The sequence below is a fragment of the Pungitius pungitius genome, chromosome 8 (genome assembly GCF_949316345.1).
Source record: "Pungitius pungitius chromosome 8, fPunPun2.1, whole genome shotgun sequence".
In the NCBI taxonomy this organism is placed as follows: Eukaryota; Metazoa; Chordata; class Actinopteri; order Perciformes; family Gasterosteidae; genus Pungitius; species Pungitius pungitius.
In genome coordinates this window covers 14423500-14449690 of record NC_084907.1, presented here as the reverse complement: position 1 = coordinate 14449690, position 26191 = coordinate 14423500, and the positions used below count along the sequence as shown (strand labels likewise).

At 40.6% G+C, this 26191-nt stretch overlaps 5 protein-coding genes across 6 annotated transcripts in view; 3 read left to right on the top strand and 2 right to left on the bottom strand.

The window, feature by feature from the left end:
- LOC119194246 (small ribosomal subunit protein eS26) overlaps positions 1 to 26191 on the bottom strand; it is a 226092-nt gene that overhangs the window by 43382 nt on the left and 156519 nt on the right. The gene's annotated exons all lie outside the window — the stretch shown is intronic.
- vhl (von Hippel-Lindau tumor suppressor) lies at positions 721 to 3689 on the top strand. Its single transcript, XM_037448035.2, has 3 exons — positions 721 to 1212; positions 1710 to 1823; positions 2628 to 3689. The coding sequence occupies exons 1-3, from the start codon at positions 1026 to 1028 to the stop codon at positions 2819 to 2821; spliced, it is 495 nt and encodes a 164-aa protein (XP_037303932.1). The 5' UTR covers positions 721 to 1025; the 3' UTR covers positions 2822 to 3689.
- On the top strand, positions 3797 to 11417 carry tatdn2 (TatD DNase domain containing 2). The gene is made up of 7 exons (XM_037448034.2): positions 3797 to 5738; positions 8149 to 8457; positions 8611 to 8997; positions 9236 to 10177; positions 10304 to 10431; positions 10637 to 10820; positions 10909 to 11417. The coding sequence occupies exons 2-7, from the start codon at positions 8158 to 8160 to the stop codon at positions 11047 to 11049; spliced, it is 2082 nt and encodes a 693-aa protein (XP_037303931.2). The 5' UTR covers positions 3797 to 5738; positions 8149 to 8157; the 3' UTR covers positions 11050 to 11417.
- On the bottom strand, positions 12138 to 13652 carry ghrl (ghrelin/obestatin prepropeptide). The gene is made up of 4 exons (XM_037491105.2): positions 13420 to 13652; positions 13024 to 13101; positions 12828 to 12939; positions 12138 to 12714 (listed from the first exon to the last, which is right to left on the bottom strand). Exons 1-4 carry the CDS (start codon positions 13531 to 13533, stop codon positions 12695 to 12697), a joined length of 324 nt encoding a protein of 107 aa, XP_037347002.2. The 5' UTR covers positions 13534 to 13652; the 3' UTR covers positions 12138 to 12694.
- On the top strand, positions 14570 to 18103 carry ccdc174 (coiled-coil domain containing 174). Its single transcript, XM_037448303.2, has 11 exons — positions 14570 to 14694; positions 14886 to 14993; positions 15097 to 15197; positions 15271 to 15329; positions 15414 to 15564; positions 15674 to 15769; positions 15877 to 16013; positions 16116 to 16210; positions 16559 to 16706; positions 16843 to 16995; positions 17331 to 18103. The coding sequence occupies exons 1-11, from the start codon at positions 14653 to 14655 to the stop codon at positions 18029 to 18031; spliced, it is 1791 nt and encodes a 596-aa protein (XP_037304200.2). The 5' UTR covers positions 14570 to 14652; the 3' UTR covers positions 18032 to 18103.

Sequence of the window (26191 nt, the reverse complement as noted above, 5' to 3'; positions counted from 1 at the left end):
GAAGTTGTACAAACTAATTATAACAAAAATGAAAATAAAATAATGGATTGTATAACCCCAGCTTGATTTTTTCTTCTAATTTCTGTGAGAGGAATTGAATGTATTGTACATCCTTTACATTGTTCATTCTATACACAGGACATCCATTGCAGTCCGTCCATCCCGGGAGAGGGATCCCTCCTCTGACGTTCTCCCTAAGGTTTCTTCCCTTTTTTCCCCATTGAAGGGTTGGATTGGAGGATTGGAGTTTTTCCTGTGCCGTGAGGGTTTTGCGATGTTGCCTGTGAACAGATTGTAAAGCCCTTTGAGGCAAATTTGTAATTTGCGATTTTGGACTAAAATGAATTGAATCAGCCTATTGGAATCATATTAGTTAAGGATGCATAATTAATCAATTCAATTTGGACAGCCTTATATAGTATAGGCTCCCATTGGCCCTAAAAATGTATACTATATATAAAGTAGAAAGAAATAGAAATACACAAATAACCGTACCTTAAAATTGTTGGCTACACTTCCATTGTTGCAGTAAAAAAATATTGCTGCAAATAAACCTGCTCTGTATTTGAAATGAGAAAAACAATAATCTGGAAGGAGTGTGATAGTTTTTAATTTATGATATATTTACTTTCATATTTCACTCTTTGTCAAACAGTGGGGCTCATGATACGCGTCCTACGTGAGACCGAGGCGTCATCATGTCTTTTGACCAATCACAGCACTGAACACTCTGACGTCCCATACTTTTAACCGGAAAAGTGAATGTAAACAAAGCAACTAGTTGAGATTGAGAAGTGCGAGTAGAAGGTTCTCCCGCTGTGGCTTTAATGTGACTGTAATAGTTGCTCGTTTGTAAACGACGTATGCATGTAATTTGGCGAACCGAGTGATACACGTATCCTTATTTCTGCGATCTGTATTTCGACAACAGGCAACAGACATGGCTAGCTTCCCTACTGTGAGCTAGCATTAGCAATACAGCTAATCCAACTGCGCTGACAATAAAGTGTAAGATTCCAGCACCAATGCCTCAGGAAGGAGAGCAGTCTCTCCCGCTGGTTCGCTCCCTGAACAGTCACATACCCGTCAGTGCCTTGTTTCGTAACCTCAGTCCCCGTGTTGTGCGACCACTGTGGATAGACTACCGCGGGGAACCTCGGGCGTACGTTGACTTGCAGCCGGGAACAGGACGGGAAATGGCCACGTTTATCGGTAAGGCAGCTTCTATCACACGCCAACGTTACTGACTTACCGGTATGTAACCACATGTCCCAGATATTTTAGTAAAGTACAAAAGTATTAGCATCTAATGTAAAGTAACAACGTTTTCATTATGCAGAATGTGCTTTTTTAAGAATATTATATATTATTTATTTGTGGATTCATGTTATAAATCCTATTATTTGCTTCTGTTTTTAAGTAACTATAGTCAAATAGATGTATGGTGGAGAAGGGAAAACAATAATTCTCTCAGAACTTTAGTGGAGTAGATTAATGAAGAAAATAAAAATATTCAAAGAGCAAATATCTTGAAATAGTGATTGACTGAATATGCTTACCGCTGTTTCCTATAGGGAGAAGGTATCCAGAGGCAGTATGCTGAATGACATTTACAAAAAGGCTATAATTTTATCAAATGGTACAGTATCAGTTGTGGGCAGTGTAATACACACTCATTTTAAAATGTCTTGCATGGATTATTTTCCCAGGTCATCCATGGATGTTCAGGGATGCAATTTCTGATGAGCCACTTAAAGTGAACGGCAAAGAATTGTTTCTTCCTAAACCAGAAGAGGGTAGAAATGCTGATATCAATTTACCAGGTATGACTATCTCCTTTTCTGTAAACGTTAGCCTCCATAGTCACACGTATCTCACTACTACTCACAGAAATACAACCGAAAGTGCCATCTTACACAGTGCATCATAAATATTGTTCATGAATATTTAAAAAAACATTGTCATCCCTGCTGCCAGGGGTTTGTTCCGAGAGGCGCGTAGGTAGTAAAGGAAGGATGGATGAAAGTGCAGTGTGATTTTTCTCTGCATCATTTTAATTAATCCAATGAGACATCACCGCAACCAGGCGGGCCGTACAAACACTTATGTGGCTAAAATGGGGTGGTGGTGGCGCATGGATGCACTGCAAGTGCACTGCAAGTTGCAAGGTTGGGGGTTCAAATCCCGGCTGCCCCATGTGCCATGTCAAAGTGTCCCTGAGCAAGACACCGAACCCCTAATTGCTCCCCAGGCAAAATGTAAGCCATGAGTTAAAATGTACTGTAAGTCGCTTTGGATAAAAGCGGAAACTAAATGACATGTAATGTAATGTAATGTAAATGTGAGCTATAGATTGACACCACACATTCATTTAAGGTGACGTTGACTTGCAGCATTTTAGTAGAATTCTTGTTTTTCCTGACCTGCTGTTATTTAGTAATTGGCTTTTATAACTGACTGTAAATTTATATTGTATGGACCGATTAGTAGAGGTAAAATACTTCCCCCTATTAATTTGGACTATGTAGCTGTAAAACAGGACTATTCAATCTGGTAGTTTTTGCAGTTTGAAGAAATAGATGGTCCTTGGCTAACACGACAAATCCTTGTGTGTTGGTTTTACCCAGTCTACAGCCTCAAGGATCGTGCTCTTCAGGTTATTCGGCGTCTGGTACGAGCAGAAGACTACAGGAGGTTGGAAATAGCTCGATGTCTCCACGAGGAGCTGGAAGATCATCCCAGTGTTCTGAAAGATCTGCATCGCATGAACCAGCGAGTTGAGCAGCATCTGCTGGAAAGGATCCAATGCCAGGAGGAATGAGTTATAAAACTGTATGGATAATGGCCACGTTTTGACAACAATATTATATTCTACACGATTAGAATTAAAGAAGCCTAAATTTGTGAAATTTAAAATCAGATATTCAAGTTACTTTTTAAATGAGGGAGCGAGCAGTAGTTGCAAAATCCTCTCCTGAGGTCTCACATTTACTGCAAATGATGATCTGCTATTTGCTATCTTATTGCATTGGCTTCAGCGTGGCAAATGCTGTCTTCTTCAGAAAAAAGGTCTAACTAATATTTACCTTTTTAGGAAGAGGAGATTGTATATAATGTGATTGCAACATATTCAAATCAATTGTATTGTTTTTACTTTTAAATAAATATTCAAGCATTTAAATGTTTATTCTTAAACTGCAACTAGGACATTTTGATTATCTTACCCGCTTCTTTTTTTGTCATATATAGCTAGGTTTATATATATATCCATCCAGTACTCCCTCCAAGAAAATGCTGTTACGGACGGTAAGATAGAATTTTTTTCTAAATTTGATATTGGTATGCCTGAGATAAGAGGATCTAAACTTATCCAATTTACATGTACCCTCAAAAACATCTTACTGATATCCTGCTCTGGTAAATCTGCACTTTTTATCAGAATATACCTGGCACCACAAAGGCTTTTTCTCGCAGCTGAAAAACAAAATGATATATTTGTCTTTACAATCCAAGACTAGGCTGTGAAACACTGTAATTGAGAATTTATACTCTTGTTTCAGTTTACTTTGTAATCTTTTGCATATTTTGTTCCTCTGTCGCCATGTTTAAAATACATACATTGTTACTGTATTTCAAAGACCTTCACCATTTGTGAAATAAATAAAAGATATATTTCTTATTGGTTGAAAGCTGTGAAGACTTAATATTTAAGCTATTTGTTAGGTCTTAACCCAGATAGATTGAACTACCTGGTACAATCTGAATAACTGCACATCATTGACACTCAAAAACACAAGGATGTCATTTTCAACTCAAATGCTAAAAGCAGGAGTACTGTTACCAAACATGTTGCTTAGCGAAAAAGTAAGATAGCCCTTTGGCTGTGTAAATCAAGGTGAGCCGACTGCATAAATATAAGTAACACGCAGGATGGGGAAAATAAAATAACATGGGATCTAGGTTGTTTTAGGGGAGAGAAGTAAGTATTTATTCGCTTTAAAAAGCGTGTCCCTCACACGCAGAAATCTTTTGGTTTGCTTCATTGTTTTGCATGATATCATTGACTTGGACAGAGGAATAAATGGTAACTTACATTCCCGATCGTGCAATTTTCCCCATCAGCGTGACATTTTGGCCAAGGATTCACCGAATAACATTTCCACATGTCCACACAGACCACTGGAGCAAAATGAAAACAATGGAAAGAACAATTAAAACAAACCCTTCTTTGAAAATAATAATCAAAATCTAATTACACTTACAAAAACATAGTTTTTATTCTTGTTGTACTATAAACGGTTGTCCCCACGTAATAGGTTCCAGTTGATCTTAGATCTGTTCAAGCTGCCATGTTGAAGAAGAAGGTTTGTCAAAGTAATCCTATTTAAAAGATAATATTAAATTAAGAGCTGACCAGGAGAGCACTTTGTACAATAAAAAAAGGAACAGAGTTCTGTTCATAGAAAAATATGTCACTGGTTTTGGCTTCCTTACCGTAAATTCTGGACTGTAGAGCACACCTAAATATAAATAAAGATGTGTACATATATAAGCCACACCGGTCTATAAGCCGCAGGTGTCCATGGGGAAACTCCAGTTAATAATACTTGATCCTCCATGGTACGAGCATACAGTAGGTCCCACATTGACAGTCATTTAAATATGATTCTTTTGTATTATTTGTGACTTCAATATAATGTTTATTTTCTTAGGTGTGCATCAAAACAGACCAAAAAACTCAAACATGGCCAATTTTAGGAATCAGTTCAACACCGCGCCAGGGGGGGCTTCTGCTATTGATTCATTGAACAGAAGGGCTCAGCATGTAAGCAATGATCCAAATGTCATCTATCCAAGAATATGTGTGACATTCAAATTCCCATTCAATAAATATAGTTCATTTCTGATCCTGCTGTTCAGACTGTTAACACTGTGTCTCAGCCTCTCAAAGTTGACATGGTAGCTCAAATCTCCCACTGCTTTGTCCCTTATCCTTAATTATTTGATACGGACCTCCCAGGCTGCTTACATTTAATTTTATGTGGATACAGTGGATCACCTAAAAAGAAATCAAAGTTTTCTGCATTCAATAAAAGAAATGTAAATCTAAATCTAAATATCACAAGCAGCATTTTTAATAGAAATATCTGCGTCTTTTAATATAACTACAGTCACCTCTTTTATTTTCCAGGTTGAAAACACAATTGAATACAATGTATATTAGTCCCTGCTCCAAGTTCAGGGTGCTTGACCTGAAACATATTGATGACCCCTGCTCTAGGCTTAACTGTGCAACCCATTTTTAATTTTATTCAGTCTTTAAATCATCGTTTTATTTAGAGTTCAAATGATGAAAGGCACTACGAATAAAAACCACATAATTGGTGTTGTGTAAATAAAATGTGTCTTGTGTCGTGTTCTGTGAACCCAATTGCCAAAATCAATGGTTTTCGCGGTTATTGTTGCCCATTAGTCAAATCCCGTAAAATCTCACGAGAAGTGAAGTAATTCGCTCTTCTTTTGTTTAAACCAAACACCATCTAGCGGTTAATTTACTTATACACACTTTATTGAATACCATAATTCAACTGCTTAAACACTTGGTCATATTTAACTTTTTTATTTAGAAACGTTAAAAGCGGGAGAGTGGGGAATGGATGACTGAACTAACACTAAGCGAGTGACTCATTGTTTTGACGCTGTTTGCAATCCTTTCCTTCTGTGCGGATCCTGAGAAGGTAACGTGACAAATCCTCGAAATGACATATTTTAATAATATATATGTATTTGTGATAGATACTGATAAATACGTAGCTTTTACGCGTCTTTTCGTTGCCAGAACATTAATGTACTTTCCGTGTCGCAGGTCGAATCACACGTGAAAACCGCTAAAGTGAGCTAACACTTGCTAATTTGCTAAAGCGATGGTGCTACCGGATTGTCTAACTCAACTTTTTAAAAAAAACACGGAGTGAGATTTTGTCGGGGGTGGATGCTACGGAGACGGGGTGGCGCGTACCATACGGGGGGTCGGGTGGACGCTACGGTCGACGGGGGGGTTTTGGGGGGGTGGACTCTACGAGAAAAACCGTATCCACAAGAATCAACGTTAGTTGGCACACTATAACGTTAGCTAATGTTACCTATTAACCGTAATGTTAGCTAGGTTATCTGTAGCCGCAGTGTGCGCCAAAAATATTTTTTGGATTTCAGCAGAAGTGTCGATAGTATTCACATGTATTACTCAAGTAGAAGTACAGATACTAGGGTTTAAAAAGACTTCTGTAGAAGTTGAAGTATCAAATCAAGCTTTAAAAGTAATGCGTAACCTCGCTCACAGAACATGTCAGTCCGTCATAATATTCTCAGAAGGTTCCCTCAGATCAGATGATGGAAACATGGCGATATTCAGAGAGGTAAGGCTAAAACAACAAAGGGACATATGTATCGACCGCATGCTATATAACTTAAACAAATAAAACGTGAACCCATTTTCCAGTAACGGCTAAATGACATTAGTCGAAGGAAGTACACACACGTTGTTCCCATTGTGTGTGGGGAGTCAAACTTTTCTCCATCTGGGCCGAGATCCTCCTTGTGGCAGTGGCAAGTCTGTGGCAACTCCGTGGCAGGTTAGGGGTTAGGGTGAGAGCATCTCACTAGACTCACGTTGTAAGGTGAGATGCTCTCACGTTCTGGGTGTGGGGCGACGGGTTCTGTGTGGTTGGGTGAGGGTCGGGGGGGAGGGTCCACACAGCGTGCCGTTGTGACCCCCGCCCTGGACTTGCCACTGATTTACTGGCGATTGCCACACACTTGCCACTGCCACAAAGAGGATCTCACTGTCTCTCCTTTTTCTAGGGGGCGACCCCTGTTCTTTTGATGTGGGAACACTGAACCCGCAGCGGTCGGTTATCAAAACAACTTGTTTCAGACTTTATGAGCAAATACAGAAATCCTCTGTGTTCATTTCTAAAGCCTCACATTAAGTCATATATCACTTTATTTAAGACGCTGCACTACATGCAAGTCGCTGTGTTGTGCCAGATTCTCAATAAAAGTTAGAAAGTAAGATTTAAAGCAAACCCATTGTCATGAAGATACACATTTAACGTAACATAGAATTTACATGAGGTGGAGGTGGCGGTCCATGTTGCTAAATACCCAACTGAAATCGGCTTGTGCCATTCTGAGAAAGGATCCTACCACCGACCACTTTTCGCACCCGGCATCACTCTGATGTGCTTCATCTGCAGGTGCATCGCAGAGAAAAACAATAGGGTGTCGGAATGGTATACAGACTCATTGGAATCACTGTACGATTTGTAAAAAATGTTTGAATTTAGTAAGTCAGATTGATAAAATGGAAATTATTTTTTGTTACTATTGCGACAGAAACATTCTTCGAGAGGTCCATTATCATTATACTTCCTGACCCTGGGTTTGCAAATTATCTACTGGTCAATTGTTTTTTTATTTTTTATAAAAAAGAATCAATTTGTCAAAGTCTAAATTGATGTCCAATTATGTGTCTCGTTTAATCAGCACAACAGCCAACGATATTCAGTATAATATGTGTGGCACAATGCAAGAAACCTTTCACCATAGCGGGAGAGCTGATTCTGCCTGCCGCTGTGGATATGAGCCTTTCAAATTATTATGTATTTATTTATATATATTATATCAGCAGCACTTAATTTAACTTTTAATGTCTGTTACAAGCTGCTGACTTCTGTACCCACTGAACTTGAATTCTCCGTTAGGTTGTTCATAACATGCGTTAATCTGACAAGCTACACTTGATGTGCTTTTGCTTTTATATTTGTACTGCATGCCATTTGTGCTTGTTTTTGTTGTTACTTAAACAAACTTACTTAACCTTAAACTTGTGATATAGCTATACTTTATTATTTGTTTTGACCTGCCAAGGGGCTACAGATACAAATCAACTGTAATCTGGTAAAGCGCATTCAATGATGCAATTAATTGTTTTTGAACTGTTATTCAATTCACAAAATACTTATGATTATCTGTTGATCAACTAGTTCGAGAAATCTAAATCATTGAGTAATGATTTTTAGTTTTCTTGCATTTTGTACTAAATGGTCATAAAGCTCTTTATTCCCGTTTTACTCTTGTTTGGATTAGAGAGCTGAAATGGACAGCAGCAAAAAGAAATTGCTGATTAAGTGGCTACGAACTGCAACCACCTCGCCTACAAATCGTCAGGAGAGAGATGCTGGTGTAAGCACACCCTTTCGCTGGAAAACCTCACCGATTGAAGTTGCAGATGCCTTACCCCTCGGTGACTCTCCAGAACCTGTTGGCCTCGGAGCGATGAGTCTGAACACCCCCAAGAGAAAAGCGGAGGTGCTCTCTGAAACCACGCCATCTTTGGGTAAAGTTAAGCTGAGGAAGCTTTCCAGGCAAAATTATGAAAATTTCATAAATTCAGAGGTAAGCATTTTCTGTTAATCTTGCTTCGCCCATCTTTGTAATGTTACAAGTATTTTATGAGAGCTAGAGTCTCAAATCTGTTATTTATTGCATTATGTAAGTTTCTTTAAAGACATCACTTATTTATTAGTTCATTTTTTTCATCATTATCAGGAGAAACCTATTGACAACTCACCCAGGCAGCTGGAATCCCCAGAGATTTCAGAAGAAGCATCACCTCCAACTTACTCTTTCATCATAAAAAAGAAAGCAAGGACACCTGAAGAGGGCTCAAAGGCGATCTACAGGAAGGCAATGGTTGCAGCCATTGACAGCGCAAAAGTCGGCACCACTAGTTTTCCCAGGACTTTGCCATTTGTGTCTTCGCCAGTGAAAACTGAAACACCCAATTCAGCAACGTTTCAAAGATCAGACGGAGATATTAAGTGTCCCTTGATCCCAGCTGAGTACAAGTCTGAGCACAGCGACACTGTCCATGAGGAACAGTGGTCCCCCCTACAGGTGTTTGAGGACACTGAAGTCCAAATTGACGGCTCTAGAGTAAGTTAAGAAATCTATTTTTTGTTCTAGGTTTACTTGCTTTTATTTTAAATATTTTAGTTTTTTAGTTTAGGGCAATCTATAAGATCATTTGTTTTTTTATTTTTAGCTGATCTTCTGTCTTCATCAAAAGTATCCATAGCAAATGTTCAATGTACGTCCTTACAATGTAGTGACCACAAAGAGTCACGGGGGGGAAAGCTCTCATCTTTTAATTCTATTCGTCTACATTTTTCAGAGTTTTATGCTTAAAGAAGAGGATTCACCCAAGACGTCCATCGCACCAAACTCTGTGCTTGTAGAAACAACCTCTCAAGTCCAGTCCTTTGCTCCAAGAAGTGAACCAGAAGCCGAGTGCTGTGACTCTTTCCTCTCTGCCCTGGAGTATACACCGAATTCTTTGTCTACTTTCAAGATTCAGGAGAAAGGACCTCTTGACATCACAGAATGGAGAAGTCCACCAGTGTATCCCCAGGGAGCTAAAACGTCCTCTTTCACATTTTCTTCCCCAAATGAAACTCCTTGGGACGTCGAGGAAAACCAGCCCCACCCAACAACCATTGCCCTGCCACACACATCCAAAGTTGAGACTGACTATTTCTCCTCTTCCGACCTGATGGCCTACAGGGACCCCTTTGCACTGCCACTAAACTCAAAAAGACTCTTGAACCCTTGCGTGAAGTCGGGAGCCACACGCAGGCAGTCAGATGGTGCTTCCATGCGTTACCCGCCTGTCTCCCTCACTCACGGCGGCACTCCTAGAAGATTATCACTTGGCGCACAACCCATGTGGAGCAGTTACCCCTCCCCGGACAGTCAGGTTGGATTTGTAGACACACACTGCCACATAGACATGCTGTATGGAAAGCTTGGCTTCCGTGGGACATTCAACAGCTTTCGGAATCACTACAAAAGCGGCTTTCCCCCAGAGTTTAGAGGCTGCATTGCCAATTTTTGCAACCCTCGGCTCATGGTGAAGGAGGCACTGTGGGAAGGTTTGTTGGCTGAGGACATGGTCTGGGGTGCATTTGGGTGCCACCCCCACTTTGCAAAAGACTACTCCAGTGTCCAGGAACGTGACATACTAAAGGCCATGCAGCATCCAAAAGCTGTGGCGTTCGGGGAGATTGGCCTGGACTACTCCCACAAGAACTCCACAAACCAGTTCAAGCAAAAACAGGTCGGTAATATCTCCGTAAACCGGTAACTGGTTGTGTTTAGCCTAAACCAAAATGAAAATTATCGTTGGGAAGTTTTATTGGAAAATAACCAGTGGCGTGGTCCTTGTTTTGTTTTTTCTGCAAAGGTGTTTGAGCGTCAGCTGCGTCTCGCAGTGTCCATGCAGAAGCCCCTGGTCATCCACTGCAGGGATGCTGACAACGACCTGCTGGAAATTATGAAGAAGTGTGTGCCGAGGGACTACAAAATTCACAGGTGTCTTGGGAGGAAAAGTCTTAATTATTCTCATAACATTTTCTGAAATATTTCCTGCATGTCTTTTTGGTAAAGTTGCAACCCTTAAGGTTTTATTAAATCACACCCTGTTTTTATTGTACTTAGATTAGCCTTTTCAAGTAATTACCCTCAAATAGTAAACGGATAAGCATTTCATTGGGGGATTTTTTCAATGCGTTTCCAGGCACTGTTTCACAAACAGCTATCCAGTGATTGAGCCCTTCCTCAGAGAGTTCCCAAACTTGTATGTGGGTTTCACCGCTCTGATAACCTACTTCAAAGCCACTGAGGCCCGAGATGCTGTCCGCCAGATCCCTCTGGACCGCATCGTGTTGGAGACGGACGCACCGTATTTTCTGCCAAGACAGGTACATTTAAAAGGAAACCTGAACGCCGCTCTACCGATACAATGGAACAAAGCACATTTTGACAACATACGTGTGCCTCTCCAAACAGGTGAGGAAAGATGTCTGCCGATTCTCTCACCCTGGGATGGGAATCCACACGCTGCATGAGCTGAGCCTGCTGAAGGGAGAGGCCATGGCGACGGTCCTCACCACGGTCAGAGAAAACACTCGTCAACTCTACGGAGTTTGATCCTAGTCTTGGAGAGCTGGTTAGTGTTACTATGTGCCTTTTTGTTATGGAGTTCTCAATCCGCCACGTAGAGAGCAGTGTCATTTTAAATAAACTAAAAGACTTACAATCGATTGGGGGGCAATTATGTCTCTTGCCTGAAATACTGTATGTTATTGTTCCTCTAATATTTGATCTCATTGCTGTTTTGACATCCACTGTTTGGATGTTGCTCTCGTCCAGATGCCGTTAAGTTGTTTGTTTTAAAGTGGACACACATTAAAAACCTATAATCCCAGTTTTTTTTAATTTATGCATTGAGGTTTTATTGAATTATTTATGAATGCATAATTACTGACTGGAGCAACTGCCAATGGAAAGTAAGTAAGTAGAGCATGGCTTCATAAAGAGAGGCTGATACTCTCTTGAGGACAGGAAGTGGCTGTGGGGACGGTCCATTACCTTGTTTGATCACATATTTCACGCACATTTGGCTGAAGTGCTTTTTATTGTAGGAATGATTAGCTTGGGCTACCTGGGAGTTCTGGGGGAGTTCAGACCAGATATCTGATAGATGAATCTGATAGATACATCATCAAGAGGGATTTGTTGAAACACAGACCTAAACCCCTCTTTGCAAGGTTCTAAATCAAAGCTTAATTTAAAGAGTTTTACAACCTTCTTTGTAGAGTACACATTGTTCATGATTGTCTATCTGTTTATTACAAGCTACCAGGTGGAATGCAGGACACAAGAGCATCGGAGCAGTGTGTACTTTGCTGTGTTTGATTCCTCAGCTTGGAACAGGATCTTTTTGTTGTGTGTTTGTCATCTATTCACCTGTCAGACACTTACATACAACACAGAACCGTGCAATACTTGTGCCACAATTAGCAATTTTTGTGTCATGGCAATTGCATAACTTGCAATATGACAAAAAACATTCAACCGGTTTTCTTTGGTTAAGACAGAAAGACAAAGGATGAGTTTATGCTTTATTTTTTGAAGGCACAGGGTCTCTAAAAACAAATAAAAGTCAGCTTTTACAACTTCAGGGGGGTGGTAATAATCATCTAATTTATTTTTTAATTGCACCCTTTGTGGGGGGGAAGTAATTTCACGGGGGCCCCCCGGTTATAATGGTAGGGGAAACGTGGATTCAATGCTGAACAACATTGCACTGGATATGAGTGGCTCTTTAGTGGACAGTTTTTAAAATGAAGAGGAATTAAAACAAATTCCACTATATTACTATTATTATATTACTACACATCTGAGAGTTGAAAATCAATGTTTAAATTTGTCAAAATGATAACTCAAGTTTCATATATATATTTATATCAGCTTCTGTATTCTATTTAACCATATTCACATCAGCCAGCTTTCATAATTCTAATGAATTCAAATTCAAATCTATAAAGGAAGGAAGACCCTGTCTTTGAAACTGCATCAAAAACTAAAGTCCCTAGTCATAACTACAGTCTTATCTTTGTAATGACGAATATCAGCAGATTTTTTGGAAGTCACCGACACCGACTTATTAACATAGTTTTAAGAGCATTTAGCAAAACCCTTTTGAGGAGACCAACACATGCAGGCTACTACTAATTGAAGAGTAAATGGGAAGGCATTGAGACAGCAACATTCACATTCTTTTCCATGATCTTCAAAGTTGTGATTGGCTCTCTGAAACAAGATAAAACATGTCAAAAAATAACATTTAAGAATTGTATTGTTTAATTATTTTATATAAGCCATAAGCAACTTTTAAATGGATAAAACACAGGATTCTGGCGAACCTGTTGGAGCCTCTGTGCTTCCCAGAAGGCGCCGAATGATCTGCAGAACTACACCGTACTGCTCAAAGTCCTCCTCTCTCACAGTGAAGCCAATATCAAAGAGGGGCCTTATCTACTCAGAGGAGAGGAAGACCATAGAGTTATAGGGAGGATTTTGAAGGATGAGGTGTAGTATGGTGAGATTATTTCAACTTACTGTGAGGTGGTTGTCCACAGCAGGCTGAATAGGCTCTTCCATGACTTGGCGGCCGACTCTGGGCGGTTTTCCCTTGTTCTGTGGTTGACCCAGATCAGAGAAATCTCATAATTGTAAAGAATTTCCTTTCACATTAGTGCACTAAATGAGAGGATACAATTCCAAGGTCTTGAATAAAGTCTATGCAGTCGGTGCCAACTATGATTTCACTATCCGTACAAGCCTCAGTTCCTCCCATGTGATGTGTCAAATGTTCCTCCTTTTGCACCATGCGGCCAATATACAGAATCAAATGTTGGATTTTTAGCCACAAAAGAGATGCTCACATGATTACATTATAAGTGCTAACGAATGAATCCAGTGTAAAATGTAAGAAAGCGAGAGAGAGCATTTTACCTGAGGTTTCTGTGACGGGCTGAGGAAGCTGGAGCCTGCGCTGGTCGACTTGCACCACAAGGTCAGGGAGCACAACAGAAACACAAGCAAACAGGTGTTTCTTTTGACAAACATGATGGAATTGAAATCACTGTTTGATCTACTGCACAAAGTATGAAGAAATAATGTAAAGTAAAAAGTTAAAAAGATTGATCTCCTAATCGGATTTTGACAGCCACCTGTTCCCTTTTCGTCCAAAGGTCTTTGACTTTGTTGAAAAGCTTGTGGCTTCACACCATTATATAGTTTCCTCCTCTTTCATTCTGGCTTACCAATGCATTAAATGTAGTAGTGCATTCGTATCTTGGTAGCATTGGACTGTTCAAATGTTTAAATTGATAACAGAGTGGACATTTCTCTGTTGTACGCTAATAGCAGAGCCCCTGATTCTCTTATCCCAGGTGATGATGGAGACAATTGAAATGCTGTCATAGAGATACTGATAACTGGGACTGCACATCTACAGGGACATGTCAATATTAAGCTATTTTTCAGAGGACAAGTGCAATACACATGGAAATTATTACACAGTATCTTTACTCAGGGTGAGATGAATCATCAATATAGTTAGCTATTAACTCTAATATTGAACAGGCAGACTGCACAACGGCTAATAATGCTCCTATAGTGTTGTTGTGCATCAAACTGAGGAATTTGACTAAATCATAGCGCGTTTATGTATATTTGATTCGATTAAAACATCTACCAATCTGACGGAGCAAATCATCAGTGGGAAGGTTAGAATAAGAGCTTTTCCACAATACTACACACATTGGTTGGCTATACGCAACAGAACATTTGTATTTCTTTTTTTTTGCTTGGATTAAGAAGCAATGTTCTTCCTAGGAAGAAGATGATCACAAACAAATGTGAAACAGGACAGACACAATCATTTTTACCTTTTCACATCCACTTTTCTTTGTCATGGGAAATGATAGATAATTCAAAAATACTTTTTTTAGAGACACAGTTGCACCTGAGACAAAATAATAAATGGAACAAATCCAGTTTATGAAGACTTTTGAGGAAGATTAAAAGTTAACAGATTGGGACGGTGTGGTCGGTACTGTATTTACATCAAAATGCCCCTAGGGGGCGATAGAGAAACGTTTTACTACACAGAGAAGAAGAACCAACGAAGAAGTCAGCGCAGCAGCGACCATATCAATATGGTGTAGGAAATAACTCCTAAACATGGACAAAAAGAAGAAACCCTTCGCCGTGACTGCTTCATCGGTGAGTTTCATTAAGAAGCTTCTTTTAAAAAATGTTTTGAAGCTTCTCAATATTTATACCCTGCGTGACATTAAATACATGCTAATAACAGCTAACGCTAACTTAACGTTGCATCCAGGCGACATGCTAGCACGTACAAACTATAGCTAGCTAGAATACAAACCTGTAACGTTATTTATTCTTTCTTACAGCTGGTGGACCTTAAAGCTGAACTGTACAGGAAGCAGGAACAATTCAAACAGGAAAAACTTGGCCATGAAAATAGTGGAGCTGGATTCACATCAAAACCCAAAATCAAGGTACAGTAAACGTTGGTGTTCTCTTAGTGAGCTTTTTAAAAAAACCTATTTCTGTAGTGACAGCTTGACGAACCAGGTGTCATGTCTTCGTTGTACTGTGTAGAAACCTAATGTCTGGAGTAAACAAAACACTGGGGTTTCTGCAAGAGCTGAGAAAGATGCTGAGCAGCTGGCTGAGGAGCAGACCAGCCTGGACACATCAAGGTGAGTTCAACACATGACGTAGATCACCAGTAGAGTTAAAACATCTGACTCCTCATGTATCTACTTTCAACAGACGCAAGTTGGAGGAGAAGGCCAAACTCTATGAGCAGATGACAAAGGGAGACTTTCCTGGTTTGTGAAGTGTAAATATATATATATATAGTTCTACAAAGATCTGTGTATACTTTGTGATCATTTTGTCTTGTGATACCTCAGATGAAGAGACGGAGGGACTGTTCCTGGTGGATTTCACCCAAAAGATTATTGACAAAAAGAGAGAAATGTATGCACAGAAGGAAACGGATAGAAAGGATGAGGAAAGCGACAACTCATCTGTCCCCCCTCCTCAAAACCCAGATGAGGAATGGTAAAGTCTCATTGATTTGATTGATTTCTAATTTAAAATGTGAAACTACATATATTACATGGTGAAGATTATTGGTAAACTGTTCTCCTTCTGCATTCTTTCTCTGTAGGGTGGATTATGTTGACGCTTTGGGCCGATCTCGAAGATGCATGAAGAAAGACCTGCCAGGTTTTAGGAAAATGGACCAAGACTTTAAAGGAAAAGGGTGAATATACTACAATTAGAATGTATTTAAAGGACCAGGAGATAGTTTCTCAATGTTGGTGTTATACTGGGAGCTGCAATGTTTTTTGATATGACTCTTCCATGTAGAAAAGCTTCAGATGATAAGACCTTACTCTCGGAGGATATGCGTCGAGAGCTGCAGAGGCAGGAGTGGGAGAGGGAGGAAGAGGAGGCTATGAAGAGACCTGTAGGGCCGATACACTACGAGGATATTAGGGGACAAGGTTACCTTTTTTAATTAATGGCTAAAAAGCTTGCTCTCACATTTAAAACTAAGGATTTAGTCTTTTGCTGTAGAAGTAATGTTGTGTGTCTGTTTATCTCAGAGGCTCGAGATCTCGGTGTAGGTTACTTTGCGTTCGCTCATGATGAAGAGCAACGCAGAAAGCAGAGAGAAACTCTGGACATGCTGAGAGACCAGGTGAGCTGCTGATGTGTGGACAAATGGAAACACAGAAATATTTGGGTTAATGTGTGTCTTTACCAACCCATACTACAAGAAAACTCTTGTATCTGGGCAGTAAACACACATCCTCAATGTACTGGACACACCAAATTATCTCCTATGTTTGTCTTTGTTGTTCACAGAGTCTGTTCCGTACTGCTACACAATTATAATCCTTGTGTGTATATATATATATATATGTAAACACATTTATACATACATCATTTCAAAAAAAAAAATGCATCTAGAGTCCAAACAGATAAATAACGTTGCTCCCTTTTTGCTCAGTTCTTATTTCTTGTCTATTTCCATCCTGTGCTTTAGACAACAGATCAGCGCACCAAGAGGGAACAACTGAAGGACAAGAGGCAGGCCATCCTGCGGGCCCGCTTGGCCAAAGTGAGGCAGAGGAAGATGAAGAAGGCCAAACTGGATGGCACTGAGGACGAGCAGGGAGAGGGAGAGACTGAAGGTGAGTCCACAACTGCATGAGATCCAAATAATTTTATTTGGGTTAGAGTTTTTTGCATGTAAAGTATTTTTGCACACTGCAATTCAATAATCACAGATAATGTAAATGAGGGATTGTTTTGAATTCCTTGTCTTAGGAGGGGAGGATGAAGGTGAATTTTTAGGGTCCTCTCCTCCACCGGAAGACTCCCCAGAAATAAGCACAGTGAAGAAGGTGGTAGTGGAGATCCAGGAAAGGAAGGACACCAAACCAGGAGTTCCTCATGTCAGAGAATGGGACAGAGGCAAAGGTAATCTTATATTTTTAAAATTAAATGTATCTCACTACCTTATTTCATGAAGTAAATATCCTTCAATATTTGTAGTTCATGATAAAAGAATTCTGAAGGAATCTCTTCCTTCACACACACACACACACACACACACACACACACACACACACACACACACAGTGAAGTGCTTCAGCTCCACCCTCTTTACGAGCCAACGAATCTGCAGTTTTGTCAAGTGGATTTGTCAAGTTATGGGTTAAAACGTTAAAAGTACAGATTGGAATTCCCCAAACCGATATAAAGCAATTTCTATCCATTGTTAAATACTTGAATTGTTTAACTTTTTCTTCCAGAATTTATGTTTACCGAGTGGACAACTCGGCGTCGCGAAGAGCGAGATTCCGATTTTGCTCCTCCCTCTGCGTACTTTACTGAGGGGAAGAGACCATTGAAGTTTCAAAATAAGGAGAATAAATCCAATATGTCCTTTAAGTGGACCAAAGACCCAGCAGAAATCTCTGAGAGCAAGGAGGAACCGCAGTCTCAGGCTGAAGCAGTTCCTTCCCCTCCTCCTCCTCCTCCTCCTCAAAAGCAAAGTCCTCCACCTCCATCACAACCACAGCCTTCATCGCAGGCATCACCTACCAATCACCCAGCAGATTCGGCTCCTTTGACTGCTCCTCCTTTTAATCTCCAGTATCCTACTCCTCCGCTTTATCCTCAATTTTCTTCTCCTCATTTTGCTGGACCGCATCAGTTACCTCCCCTGTTTCCCCCACAGTACCCAAACCACTATTCACCCCAGTGTCCCCCTCAGTTTCAGCCCCAGTATCCCCCCCAGTATCCCCCCCAGTATCACCCCCCGTATCCCTCCCATTATCCTGCCCAGTATACCCACCAGTACCCCGCCCAGTATCCTCCTCAGAATCCACCCGGGTATGCAGCTCCCAGCCAGCCTCAGCCTCCGCCGCCTGGAGAGACCAGCCATGCTCCTCAGCCCACAGAGAGTCTGGACGACATGCTTTCCTTTTACAGGAACACTACTTTGTCATAATTAACGTGTAGTTGCTTCAAACTGAAGTGTTAATACATGGAGTTTTAGAATTGAATAAATACCAAGAAATTAGCTTGATGTTTTGACTTTTTTGTTGTTGTGCAAAACTGAGTAATTTTACTAATGAACATATAACGCTCTTTTAAAGAGGGTATAATGTGAAGTCACTATTTGTAAAGTTAGCTGCAGTATGAAAGTATCCACCAGATGAACCTGTAAATCTGCTGTGATCTGACCTGTCTGGCATCCTTATAGTGCTGCAATTATTTCATGTCAATTTTATTAGCTAATTATTTTACTGAATGATCAATTGTTATGTTTTAAAATGGAGAAAACACCCTCCTGGATGATATTTTTTCAAATGCCCATCCAACAATCTGTAAGTATTCTGTATTTAAAAAAGAAGAAGATTTCACAACTAAACAAAGTAGAATTGTTTTAGCTCTAAATAATGAATGAGAATCTATTGCAGTAAAAGATGATTCAATAACTCATCACAGTCTAGTGCGGTCACCCATGAAACCTTATTGCACATCAAAGCAATTTTACCTACAAAAACATTGCCTCCTATTGAGATTTGACCACAGTGGGAAAACACACTCAGACAGCTTTAGCACTGTCCCTCTGGTAAATGTGTGAGCGCGTTTGTGTTTATATTTGTGATTGATTGTCTGTTTTGAGTTTTTTTAAGCCAATTTGCTGTGTCAGAGATGAGATGATGCTGATACAGTGGCACGATCTCACTGTGTGAATGTCACTCAGGGACAAACTGCAATACTTTTTTTACTTTTAAATGAATAATAAAACATAATTTGTAAAGTGAGCCAAATAATCCAAAGCAGTATTTTGACTTAATTTGACTCATCTAATTAGCACCGCTATGAGGCTAACATGTAATGTCCAAGCAATTATTAAATAGATTAGATTAGATAGATTAAACACAAATCCACACATACTAAATCCTAATGTATATAATCAACATAAGCATTATACATGCTGAACATCAGATGGTTGTAACAGTTTCCTTAGGCGTGCATGTTAGCATTATGGTATTAGCATTTAGCTTAAAGCACCGCAAAGTTGTTCGCACGAATGTAGACCCCTTATGAATAATATGTACAGGAACATTTACTAGTCTTATAGCACACAAGCAACTTCTTTTCTCTGTGTATGATACCCCCACACAAAAAACTTTAAGACTGGTGAAAAATGCATCTTCTCAGATTCCATTTGCTTGCTGACTCACTACTTTCATGGGTCTAATCACTTGTTGGGACATGAAAGGAGGGTCTCATTGACAGATCTGCCCCCCTCTCAGGGAGCAGCACAGCACTGATAAATGATCTCCTCCCTGTGGCGGTTTAATCCTGCTGTGGCTGAGCAAAATGGCAACCTCTTGTTTTTCATAATAGAAATGAAATAACCATCAAGTTGTGAAAGCAGCTTCAGGTCTAATTTGATTTTACCAAGTACTTTATTTGTATTAATATCTTTAAGGAAAATCATTTTCACCATCAATCACATGCACTGTTAAAATCTATTTTTTCCACACATAGTGTAGCTGTTGGTTAGCGGTTAATATTTTTCCCACTGCAGCTGTCGCAGGAGCTAATGGAGCCTCTATGAGGAAGATTAAGAGGTCCAACACTGGTTCTGCAGTAATCCTGGCTTATGTTCTCTAGACCTGAGCAGACAATCAATGTTGTCTTAATTGAACTGGAGGTCTTGGATCAGGAGAGACAACCCAGTCTCCAAAAAAAGCGTGAAATGGCTACGTTGGTCCACCGTGATAAACGTAGTCATGTTACGTTTTCCCCCAAAATAACGTTACTATGTTACGTTTCTTTTGGCCCATTCATTTACATTGCTTTGCAAATAGGTCACGTGACTATCAAGTTTCCCGGTAGCGAAAAGAAAAACATGGCGGACGGTCAGCATAATCTCCGTGAAAAACACAATATTTTAAGAAAGCATCAGCATTTGTATGCATTTCGATGGCATTTCTAGCGAGAAGTATGCGTTATTCTTTCATAATCTTCTATCAGAGACTGTAGAAGACCTTCCGTTTATTCGTTTCTGCGAAGATTTGAGTGTCCCTTTGGCAAAGCGTGGCTACGCAACGCCTTTAACGGCGCATTATTAAAAAAACACTTCCAGTGGGGGCGTAAAGAGGCGTTCAGCCTTAAAGCCACTAATCGCCAAACAAAACAAACTCAAAGCACTCGAATCACATTATGACTTTTTAAACATAAATTCCGTTATTTTTATGAGTTTTCAATGAAAGAATGCATCATTTCCGGGGGTAGGCATGCCCGGGACATCCCGAATTATGGGCAATTTTGATTTGTCCAGCTTTTTGACAGCTCCAGTCCCGACTTCCAATCACAGCCTCCTAAATCAATGACGCGCCTAAAACTCTCGGTTCGAACATTACGTCTTGTTTACATGGGAAAGGGGGGCGGGGCTTCGCCCTCAGAGCGGAGCGTCATTTCTCGCTCCACACGTCTCCTCTTTTTACTGGCCAGGAAAACGGGCGATCTATCCCACGTGGGTCTGGCTCCATTCCATTGGCTCTGACGAATCCATAGAGAGGCGGGACTTATCATTTTCCCGGCAAACGGAGAGATTTGAGCTGCATTGCTTCCACTGTGCGTGAAGTGGCCGTGAGGCCTCCACTAAAGTCTCTCTCTATTTGTTCTGCTTTACTCAATAAAAGTAAAACCTTTACAGATATACTGTCCACACACTAGGCTAACATAATGGAGACTTCCAGGCTTCGTCCTTTATGTTTTATGGGGATAAAGCCCCTGTAAGTAGTTTTTTCCCAAGCAAATCTGAGTTTCTTCTTTTTTTGTGTGTCCCATACAAATATCAAAATATATATACTGATTTTCACATCCAAACACACTCACTTATGTTCCCTTTTATCATGACAACAAGAAATTTCAAGATATACCTTTTGCTTTCATAAATATGACAGTTTTAGTGTGTAAATGCCCAGCAGTGTACGGTCCGGGGGCCCCTATCGGGCCACTTGTTAGATGGTTCGATTAGTCTATCACTACTATACTTTGATCTGACGACTAATTTGCACATCATGCTCGTACCGGCATGGCTTCGCCCTTCCCAGGCATAGTTCATCATCTTCCGGGGTCCTATAGCCAGTGTTGGGAAAGTTTACTTTCTACATTAACTAGTTCAAAGTTTAGTTTACAAATTTTAAAAAGGAACTAGTTCAGTTCATAATTCAAAATATTTGAACTAAGTTCACGGTTCCAAAAAATGAACTAGTTCAGTTCTTTTTTTCCATACGTTGCTGCGAGCTATTTTTTTTTTAAATTATTGCCACAGCCCAGAACCACAGACAGCAATTATTTTATCAGTTTTAACACTGAAGCGATGCATCAGATTTAATCTTCTTATCCAATTTGAATCCTTATCCAACCAGGGTTTACATTAGCATTGAGGGGACAGCATTTCCCTAATGATTCTTTGATGCTATGTTGCTGTCTATTCACTCCACACTAGCAGCAGTTGCAGAGTTTACCCCTACACTACATTCTCAAACACATGCTGCTTAAATGGTCTTTTTTAAATAAGGAATTATTAAAAGAAAAACAGGACAGTAATCATTAAGGTGCAAATGTTTGCAAAGAAAGGTCAGATTCCTCCCATCCTCACCGACCTTGTCAGTAACTTCATAAACTCTTTAAAATTATTATACGCCGCCTCTTTGCTACACTTATTAATGCGCGTTTATGGTGTGTTTTCTATAGAAATCTGGTACCCCATTGAACGATGTTAAGCTGAACGAACGCGCCGTTCATAGACACCAGAATGAACGAGAACAGTGACGTTCATCGGGCATTAATACAGTACGTTGAGTTCACGTTCGCCCAAAATATCAACAAGTTTATGAACGCGTTCAGGCACAACACTGTCCCAAAAGGGCCGGGATCGCACCTCACCCAGCATGCCTCGGCCTTCACTTTTTTCACTACAGAGTTTTGTTGCACCCTGTGACTCCGGCGTTAGACTCCTTCGACTGAGTTTTAAGATGGGTTGGATGGGTTACTGACTAAAATTTATGCCCCCACCCCCTAACTGCCTCAGGGAAACTTGTAAATATAATAAGTCAAATAAGTCAAACAAGCAAGTTGTATCTGGTTTAACCCTTTTATTCCTGTAGGCGTTTTTTAGGTCTCATGCTGGAAATTGCATTTACACACTAAAACTAGGATAACGCATGTCTGATGATAGTGACAGTGAGTCTGTCGATCAAGATGAGGATGGAGACATAGTAGAGGTTGAAAATCCTCCTTGTTGAACACCCCACAATACATTCTGTGCTCCCTCTGGCATAACATTTCTAATGATATCATGTCCCCCCCTTCAGTATTTTAAGACATTCTTCAGGTTATTGTAGGCCAGTTGAATGTGTATGCCATAAAATTTGACACAAACAAGCCCTTTAAGTTTACATGTTTTGTATGTGGATTTTGTACATACAGTGTTGGTCATTTCATTTCTTTGTTTAATATTTTTGAATTTATGTTTGAATCCATTTGTGGTTAATGTGCTCAAAATGCACTACTTTCTTAATGATTACATTGCTTGTTTGACTTATTATATTTACAAGTTACCCTGAGGCAACAGACCTAAATCAAGTTAGGGGGTGGGGGCATATATTTTAGTCGGTAACCCATCAAACCCATCTAACAAGTGGCCCGATAGGGGCCCTCGGACCGTACACTGCTGGGCATTTACACACTAAAACTGTATGATTTATGAAAGCAAAAGGTATATCTTGAAATTTCTTGTTGTCATGATAAAAGGGAACATAAGTGAGTGTGTTTGGATGTGAAAATCAGTATATATATTTTGATATTTGTATGGGACACACAAAAAAAGAAGAAACTCAGATTTGCTTGGGAAAAAACTACTTACAGGGGCTTTATCCCCATAAAACATAAAGGACGAAGCCTGGAAGTCTCCATTATGTTAGCCTAGTGTGTGGACAGTATATCTGTAAAGGTTTTACTTTTATTGAGTAAAGCAGAACAAATAGAGAGAGACTTTAGTGGAGGCCTCACGGCCACTTCACGCACAGTGGAAGCAATGCAGCTCAAATCTCTCCGTTTGCCGGGAAAATGATAAGTCCCGCCTCTCTATGGATTCGTCAGAGCCAATGGAATGGAGCCAGACCCACGTGGGATAGATCGCCCGTTTTCCTGGCCAGTAAAAAGAGGAGACGTGTGGAGCGAGAAATGACGCTCCGCTCTGAGGGCGAAGCCCCGCCCCCCTTTCCCATGTAAACAAGACGTAATGTTCGAACCGAGAGTTTTAGGCGCGTCATTGATTTAGGAGGCTGTGATTGGAAGTCGGGACTGGAGCTGTCAAAAAGCTGGACAAATCAAAATTGCCCATAATTCGGGATGTCCCGGGCATGCCTACCCCCGGAAATGATGCATTCTTTCATTGAAAACTCATAAAAATAACGGAATTTATGTTTAAAAAGTCATAATGTGATTCGAGTGCTTTGAGTTTGTTTTGTTTGGCGATTAGTGGCTTTAAGGCTGAACGCCTCTTTACGCCCCCACTGGAAGTGTTTTTTTAATAATGCGCCGTTAAAGGCGTTGCGTAGCCACGCTTTGCCAAAGGGACACTCAAATCTTCGCAGAAACGAATAAACGGAAGGTCTTCTACAGTCTCTGATAGAAGATTATGAAAGAATAACGCATACTTCTCGCTAGAAATGCCATCGAAATGCATACAAATGCTGATGCTTTCTTAAAATATTGTGTTTTTCACGGAGATTATGCTGACCGTCCGCCATGTTTTTCTTTTCGCTACCGGGAAACTTGATAGTCACGTGACCTATTTGCAAAGCAATGTAAATGAATGGGCCAAAAGAAACGTAACATAGTAACGTTATTTTGGGGGAAAACGTAACATGACTACGTTTATCACTGTTAGTGCCATTTTCCACGTTATAATTTAGGTTTAAATTATGATCATTTTGATTTATGTTCTATGACGATTTATTACATTATAAGTATGAATACAAAAAATGGATATGAATATGCATGTTGGTTGATGCATGTGTGGTGTGCATGCTTTGTTTTGATACATTGGAGCTGCGCGAGTGCGCGCATCTTTTATGACGTAAGAAACCCTGTGTAACGTTATGCTGGCCAGATCTTTTCAGTAAAGCAAACGGAGCGAACACACCGTTTTCTACCGTTGTTCAACCCATAAACACGCGTAGACTCGTTCTTTCCGTTGTGAAGTGGTTAAATGAAAAGAAACATCTGACTTACGCAAAAAAGGGAACTTTAGCCACTACATTAAGTAGAAAACGATCGCCGAGAGCGAGACAAGATCATCTGAAGCCGAGGAAATACGCGCCGCGCGGGACATGAGTTGACGAGTGAGCCAGCTGGAGCGACAACGCCGTGCACCCGACCGGATTTCCAGACGACTTCAACGATGATGGTTGAGTAAACAATGAACGGAACCGAATGAACGGATAAGCTATAGCCAGCGGACCCTGCTAGTTACGGCGAAATACGGATAGTTTTGCCAACGTAATCAACGTGGCCGAGCTATTGCCACTAGCCACACAGGACATTTTGCTACAAGTGCTATTGCTAGCCAGTTATATTAGCCCATAAGAAGCTCTCCGTAAATTCTGGAAATAAATACGGCTCTGAAATCTCATTTTTGGAAGGCATCTACGTGCTTTGAGGTTAAAGGACTGTTAATCTGGATTTCAGAAGTTTGCAAGAGCTTGCTATAAGAGACTGTCGTAGCGCTAGTACCCAGCTGAAATGTCTGATGAAGAAACTAAGATGGAGGGCAACGTCGAGCTAAACACGAAAAGAAGGATCAAGTTGACCACAAAGGCCTTAGAAGAGAAACTTGATACACAGATGAAACTTAGGAAACGTGTGTTAGCACGCCTTGTCTCCAAAGCAGAAGAAATAGAAAATCTCATGAAAATCGAGTCCAATGCACTTCTGGTGGAAAAGGATCATCTTAGTGATTACTCAAAATTCCTGAATGAGTTTATTGAAGTAAATAATGTAGTTAGCAAACTGCTATCAGATGATGAAAGAAAGGCCGACCAGCAATATTGGAGTGACCCAAACCGCTCAAAGCATGAGAACTTTCTGGTTAAATTGGAGCAGTGGATAATTAACGCAAAACGGCACGCCAACGCCACTAACAAACAAGCTGCAAGAAATGACGCGACGACGCAGCAAGCCGAGTCTGTCGTCGAAGATGTGGATCCAGATGACAGTGCTTCTGCCGTACACGAAAAATATAGTTCAGTCACAGCACGTAGTGTATGCAGTAGACACTCAAGGTCATCCAAAGCGTCCTCTCATGCTTCGTCTCTGCGTAGGATAGAGGAAGCTAATCGTGCAGCCCTACTCGCACGCGCAGCCGCGTTTACAAAGAAACGGGCACTGCAGTTGGAAGAAGCACAGATGAAAGCCAAGAAGATTCAGCTGGAGGCTCGAATGGAGGAGCTAGACATCGAAACTGCTATCGCAGAGTCCACAGCAAAGCTACAAGCTCTGGAAGCTTTCGATAACGAAAACTCGGACGACGACGGTATGAATTCTTACCTTAGCAAGAACGTGCCTACAGCAGCAATCGTCAAACATCATGCTCCAGATGTCAAACCAAAGTCGACCAGCAGTTTTCGAGTTATCCAGGACAACGATGCATCTCACAGTCCAACTAGACACACGTTGTATGTGCAAGAGAGTAACGAACGCGACAATAACACAAGTGCAAGTTGCTATGGAAGGGAAGTTGAACCAGAAAAAGTGATTTTGAACCAGAAGGATATCACCGAGATGTTAGTCACACAACAGAGACTAGCCAACCTACCTCAACGAGAAGTCCCCGTATTCAGTGGCGATCCTTTCGAGTTCCTGCCATTCATGAGGGCATTTGAGCACATCATTCACAGTCGCACAGACAATGATGAAGACCGCTTATACTATCTTGAACAATTCACCAGCGGCGAACCAAAAGAACTCGTGAGAAGCTGCCAACATATGAGCGCACAACAAGGCTACATTGAAGCAAGAAAGCTCTTGAGCCATCACTTTGGCAATGAACACAAAATAGCTGCGGCCTACGCGG

Bases quoted from the DNA above. Each gene is read 5' to 3' on its own strand.
- vhl (XM_037448035.2), top strand. From the start codon at position 1,026: ATGCCTCAGGAAGGAGAGCAGTCTCTCCCGCTGGTTCGCTCCCTGAAC. The intron at 1,213-1,709 runs GTAAGGCAGCTT...TTATTTTCCCAG, and splicing joins GGAAATGGCCACGTTTATCG to GTCATCCATGGATGTTCAGG. The intron at 1,824-2,627 runs GTATGACTATCT...GGTTTTACCCAG, and splicing joins TGCTGATATCAATTTACCAG to TCTACAGCCTCAAGGATCGT.
- tatdn2 (XM_037448034.2), top strand. From the start codon at position 8,158: ATGGACAGCAGCAAAAAGAAATTGCTGATTAAGTGGCTACGAACTGCA. The intron at 8,458-8,610 runs GTAAGCATTTTC...CATCATTATCAG, and splicing joins AAAATTTCATAAATTCAGAG to GAGAAACCTATTGACAACTC. The intron at 10,432-10,636 runs GTGTCTTGGGAG...ATGCGTTTCCAG, and splicing joins AGGGACTACAAAATTCACAG to GCACTGTTTCACAAACAGCT.
- ghrl (XM_037491105.2), bottom strand. From the start codon at position 13,533: ATGTTTGTCAAAAGAAACACCTGTTTGCTTGTGTTTCTGTTGTGCTCC. The intron at 12,940-13,023 runs GTAAGTTGAAAT...TCCTCTGAGTAG, and splicing joins CTGTGGACAACCACCTCACA to ATAAGGCCCCTCTTTGATAT. The intron at 12,715-12,827 runs GTTCGCCAGAAT...ATCTTGTTTCAG, and splicing joins AAGCACAGAGGCTCCAACAG to AGAGCCAATCACAACTTTGA.
- ccdc174 (XM_037448303.2), top strand. From the start codon at position 14,653: ATGGACAAAAAGAAGAAACCCTTCGCCGTGACTGCTTCATCG. The intron at 15,330-15,413 runs GTTTGTGAAGTG...GTGATACCTCAG, and splicing joins GACAAAGGGAGACTTTCCTG to ATGAAGAGACGGAGGGACTG. The intron at 16,996-17,330 runs GTAATCTTATAT...TTTTTCTTCCAG, and splicing joins AGAATGGGACAGAGGCAAAG to AATTTATGTTTACCGAGTGG.